Source organism: Chaetura pelagica, unplaced genomic scaffold, assembly GCF_000747805.2.
Source record: "Chaetura pelagica isolate M959 unplaced genomic scaffold, ChaPel_1.0 scaffold352, whole genome shotgun sequence".
In the NCBI taxonomy this organism is placed as follows: Eukaryota; Metazoa; Chordata; class Aves; order Apodiformes; family Apodidae; genus Chaetura; species Chaetura pelagica.
The window spans coordinates 82,785-87,538 of NW_009952373.1; the positions used below are offsets into that span (position 1 = coordinate 82,785).

Genomic DNA, 4,754 nt, shown 5'->3' on the forward strand with positions numbered 1-4,754 from the left:
CGTTGGCTGCTGGCTGGGGGGAGGAAGGAGAAAGAGCTGGAAGAAAAGGTCACCCCCCCCCCACACACACCATGCATGGTCCCAGCTGGGGATAGGAAGGACCTCTCCCACCCCACCAACCTGGGTGTTGCCACGCTGGAGGGAGGTGTTTCCAGAGCAACACTTGAGCTCCATCTGAGCAACCGTTCTGGGTTGTGTTGCAGCCAGGACAGGGCAGGTCCCTCCATCCCCACACCCTCCACCTCTGGAGATCTGAATGAAGCCCCACACCATGCATGGTCCCAGCTGGGGATAGGAAGGACCTCTCCCACCCCACCAACCTGGGTGTTGCCACGCTGGAGGGAGGTGTTTCCAGAGCAACACTTGAGCTCCATCTGAGCAACCGTTCTGGGTTGTGTTGCAGCCAGGACAGGGCAGGTCCCTCCATCCCCACACCCTCCACCTCTGGAGATCTGAATGAAGCCCCAAGCTCTGTGGTGTTCCTCACACCCAACCTGGCCTCCTCCTCACATGCCTCTTACCATGGGTGCAGAGGTGCGACCTGGAGGGAGATGATGTCCCTGCAACCTGCTCCAAGGGCCCAGATGACTTCATGACCCACGGGGTCTGTAGAGCTCCTGGAATGGGACAGAGGACAGAGGTGGCCCCCACTGATGGCAGTGACACAGCTGGGGGCTGTGTCTGCAGCCTCATGCTGCACCTGGAGGTACAAATCTGGCCATTAATTGTAACCCATGACCTGCCCATGAACCAGGCAATCCCAACACCAACCCATGCAGGGAGGCTGAAGGCGTTTCCCTCTGGAATGGTGTCTACGGATGTGCAATGTCAACAAGGATGGGAGAAGGTGGGGTTGAAGGTGAGGCTGAAGGTGAGACTGAAGATGAGTTTGGAGGCAAGGTTGAAGGCACAGGCTGAAGGTGAGGTTGGTGGTTGCAACTGAGGGTGATGGTTGCAGGTGAGGTTGCAGGTGAAGGCAGGAGTCTTCCAGATGCAACAGTGGCAAGTGCCAGGGCCATGTACCCAACATCCCTGCAGATCCCATTGGGTTGGTTTCACTTGTCACCTTCCCAGCCTGGATGGAGAAGGTGCCAGGAGGTGGTAAAGATGTTTCAAGTAACTTCCAGCCAAGGGAAGTGGCTGCTCTGTGGCCTCCGTGGTTGTGCTGCAACACCTGTTGGCCAGATGTTGCTGCAGGTGTTTGTGGTGGGCTCCTCCTTGGCCTTTTTGGAGGTGTCAAAACGGGCCTCACAGGCTGCTGCTGGAGATGAGCAGGGAGGTAGTGGAGATGCAGGTGTATTTTGTGGCACTGCAGCTTTCACTGGTGCCATCTGCTCCCTCCACTGAGCCAATGGAGGTGAGATGTCAGGAGCCTTGTCCTGCTGCTGCCACCAGCCCAGACAGAGGCCCCTGGTTGCTTCACCACACTGGGCTCCCTCCTGAAGGCCAAGGCTGCTCTTCCTCCCTCTGAATGACCTACTTCAAAGCTCCAGGCAAGCCTAAAAATAAGTGATGGGCATTATCTTGGGTGTTTCACATGTCTCCACCAAGGGTGCCTGCCAAGAACCCCTTGTCAGGGTGTTGGGTTAATTAGAGCACGAGTCATAGTCACAGGTTAACGAGGTGCCAGGTGCACTTGTCCTTGCTCTGAGGCCCTTGGAAGGGCCCATGGAGGAGTTCTTGGATGAAACCCAGCAGCCTTGGGCCACCTCACAGGGGGGCATCCCCAGATCAGAGACGTGTCTGAGCTGGCTTGGTCCAACATGGAGGTGCTGGCTGGGTTTGCTTCCCCACCTGAGGGCTTCTTCCTCCTGGGCTGGATGAAGACACCCACTGGCTGCAGGTGATATGGATGCAGAGGCTGAAGTGGTCATCTACAGGGTGCAGCAGAGCAAGGAGCATCCTCCTTGGGAGTGTAGGAAAGCTAAATCCTGTCTCCACAAGCAGCAGAGCCTCTTCAGGAGGTGGCCAAGACCAACGAGCAGTCAGTGATCTCCACCAGGACCTGTGACCTCCTTCAGAACTGACATCTATGTGCCTCGTGTCCGTGTTCTTGGGCAAGGTCTCCAAGCTGTGTTTCAGCAATCCCATGGCAGAGCTCTTCCTCCCTCCCAGCAAAGAAGGACCCCGAGGTCTTTTCTCCCCATTTGAAGCCTTCATCAGGGGGCCACAGTCAGGTGGGACCTCACCAGGCCCTGGTGTTGGTGCACCTCATCTTCACCCTTCTCTAACATAAAGCAGTGTCCCCACACCAAGACCCTGGAGACGCCTCCAGCTGGGGTGAGGTCAGTAACAGGACGGTGGGAATGGAGCTGGAAGGGAAACATCTGCAGGGGAACATGCCAGAAGAGGATGAGAGTTGCAAGGACACCTTGCACCTGGGGACCCTGGGGCTGCTGCTGGGCTGGGGGCACGGAAAGCTGTGTCCTTCACACCTGGCCAGATGTGCTGCGTTCTAACCGGCAACGGGGATGGGCACCAGAGGAGTCCTAACCACATCCCATGGGTATTCCCAAGCCTTCTCCCATCCAGGAGACCAGGGGGCAGGTCCCTGTGGGCACAGGGGAGGCTGCTGGGGGCCGTGCTTACCTGTAGGTGACAGCCTGCAGGGCCCGGCAGTAGCAGCTGGCCAGCCAGAGCGAGCGGTCGGTCAGCACGTTGGGGCAGTGCGAGATGCGCAGGATCAGGAGGTTGCCACCCGTGGCCTTCAGCAAGGATTCCAGCCCTGCTTCCAGGCAGCCCCTGCCACGGAGGGAGGCAAGGGTCAGGCGTGGGCGCCCACGCTCCCCCAGGGTCACCCCGGGGACAGTGACACGTGCCGTGGGGAAGCTGTGGATCCCAAAAAGCCACAGCGGGAGCTGGTGTGTGATGAGGGTGTCAGTGGAAATGGGATGTTGAGGGCACCAGCATCCCTGAGGGCCAGAGGAAAGGGCCTCAAGTTGCACCAGGGGAGGTTCAGAGTGGATATTAGGAGAAACTTCTTCGCTGAAAGGGTTTTTAACCAGTGGCACAGGCTGCCCAGGGAGGTGGTTGAATCACCATCCCTGGAGGTGTTTAAAAGCCATGTAGTTATGGTGCTGAGGGACATGGCTTAAGCACTGGACTTGGTAGAGTTGGGTTAATGCTTGGTAGAAATAGGTTATGGTAGGACTCAGTGACCATAAAGGTCTTTTCCAACCAGAAGGATGTGATGATTCTGTGGTTCCTACGGCCACCAGCCTGGCTGTGGGAGGAGGGTGCCCAAGGCACAGGGACTCACCGTGTGCTCTTCATGTAGTCCTCCTTGCTCTCCTTCTTCCCTCGCTGGCGCGGCTTGAGGTTCTGGAGGGTGAGGGAGTGCATCTGGGTGCACCACTGAGACAGCATGGCCAGGAACTGGGGGGACAGGGGTGGCTGTCACCAAGGGGGATGCTCTCAGCACTCCCCATGCCACCCACCCCTGGCTGTCTTTGGGTAGATCTGTACAGGTGCCTCCACACACACCTAACGTGAGTTTGTGGGAATGCAGACAGGAGGTCAGGCAAGGGTGGGTGCAACAAAACCGTGGGGGTGACCACAAAAGCACGTGAAAAACGTGTGCATGTGTGAGCCCACAGCCACAGGCAAGCACGGGTGGGTGTGGAGCACATCCAGCCACTGGAGCTTCCAACACAGGAAGGACATGGAGCTGTCAGAGTGGGTCTAGAGGAGGCCATGAAGATGCTCAGAGGGCTGGAGCAGCTCTGCCCTGGAGAGGCTCCCTCTCTGGCTGGGAGAGTTGGGGTGTTCAGCCTGGAGAAGAGAAGGCTCCAGGGAGACCTTAGAGCAGCTTCCAGTGCCTGAAGGGGCTCCAGGAAAGCTGGGGAGGGGCTTGGGACAAGGGCAAGGAGGGATGGGATGAGGGGGAATGGATCACAATTCAAAGAAGGGAGATTTAGGTGAGACATGAGGAGGAAATTCTTTGCTGTGAGGGTGATGAGAGCCTGGCCCAGGTTGCCCAGGGAAGCTGTGGCTGCCCCATCCCTGGCAGTGTTGAAGGGCAGGTTGGATGGGGCTTGGAGCAACCTGGGCTGGTGGGAGGTGTCCCTGCCCATGCAGGGGGGTTGGGACTGGATGATCTTTCAGGTCCCTTCCAACTCAAACCAGTCTGTAGTTCTATGTTCCCGTGATGACAATGGCATGACAACCCACACCAGCGAGATGCTCGCACAGTTTCACCCTTCTGGAAGCAAGGTCTCCCCCCGTGCTGCCATCCCCATCCCCAGTACCTTGGAGGACACCCTGGCATTGTCCAGCAGCACCCGTGTCCACACGGCTGGGTGCCGGGCCACGAACTTCCAGTCCTTGCACACCTCGGCTGCCCTCAGCAGGGTCCTGGTGTCCAGGTAGGTGAAGATGCAGAAAAGAGCTGCTCTCATCTTGAGGATCTCGGGGCTGATCACCTCGCTGGAGTGGCCGGGGCTGCCCCTCTCCAGCCGGCCCACCTTGCCCGTGGCTGCCTCGGTCCTGGCTACGGGACACCCACTGTCAGTTGCCACTGGTGGCCAGGGAAGGCAGAGACAGACCCCATGTCCCCCACCTCTTCCATCCCGGCAGGGGGAGACCTCATCTCAGCTACTGCTTCCTCATAAGGGAAGGAGGAGGAGCAGGCGTTGGACTCCTCTCTCTGGTGACTTGAGGGAGTGGTGGGAAGATGTGCAAGAGGGGGTTTAGGTTGGACATTGGGAAGAGATTCTTCACCCAGAGGGTGGTGGGGCACGGGAATGGGCTCCCTA

General features: G+C 58.4%; 1 protein-coding gene across 1 annotated transcript in view; it reads right to left on the reverse strand.

Moving 5' to 3' along the window:
- Nucleotides 1-4,754, reverse strand: part of FBXO41 (F-box protein 41) — a gene marked incomplete at its 5' end in the record, with an annotated part of 16,046 nt that overhangs the window by 5,734 nt on the left and 5,558 nt on the right. The window contains 5 exons of the mRNA XM_010008132.1: nucleotides 117-120; nucleotides 522-617; nucleotides 2,590-2,742; nucleotides 3,260-3,375; nucleotides 4,248-4,516. Of these exons, the coding sequence (XP_010006434.1) occupies nucleotides 117-120; nucleotides 522-617; nucleotides 2,590-2,742; nucleotides 3,260-3,375; nucleotides 4,248-4,516 (638 nt within the window). The remainder of the gene's footprint in view (nucleotides 1-116; nucleotides 121-521; nucleotides 618-2,589; nucleotides 2,743-3,259; nucleotides 3,376-4,247; nucleotides 4,517-4,754) is intronic.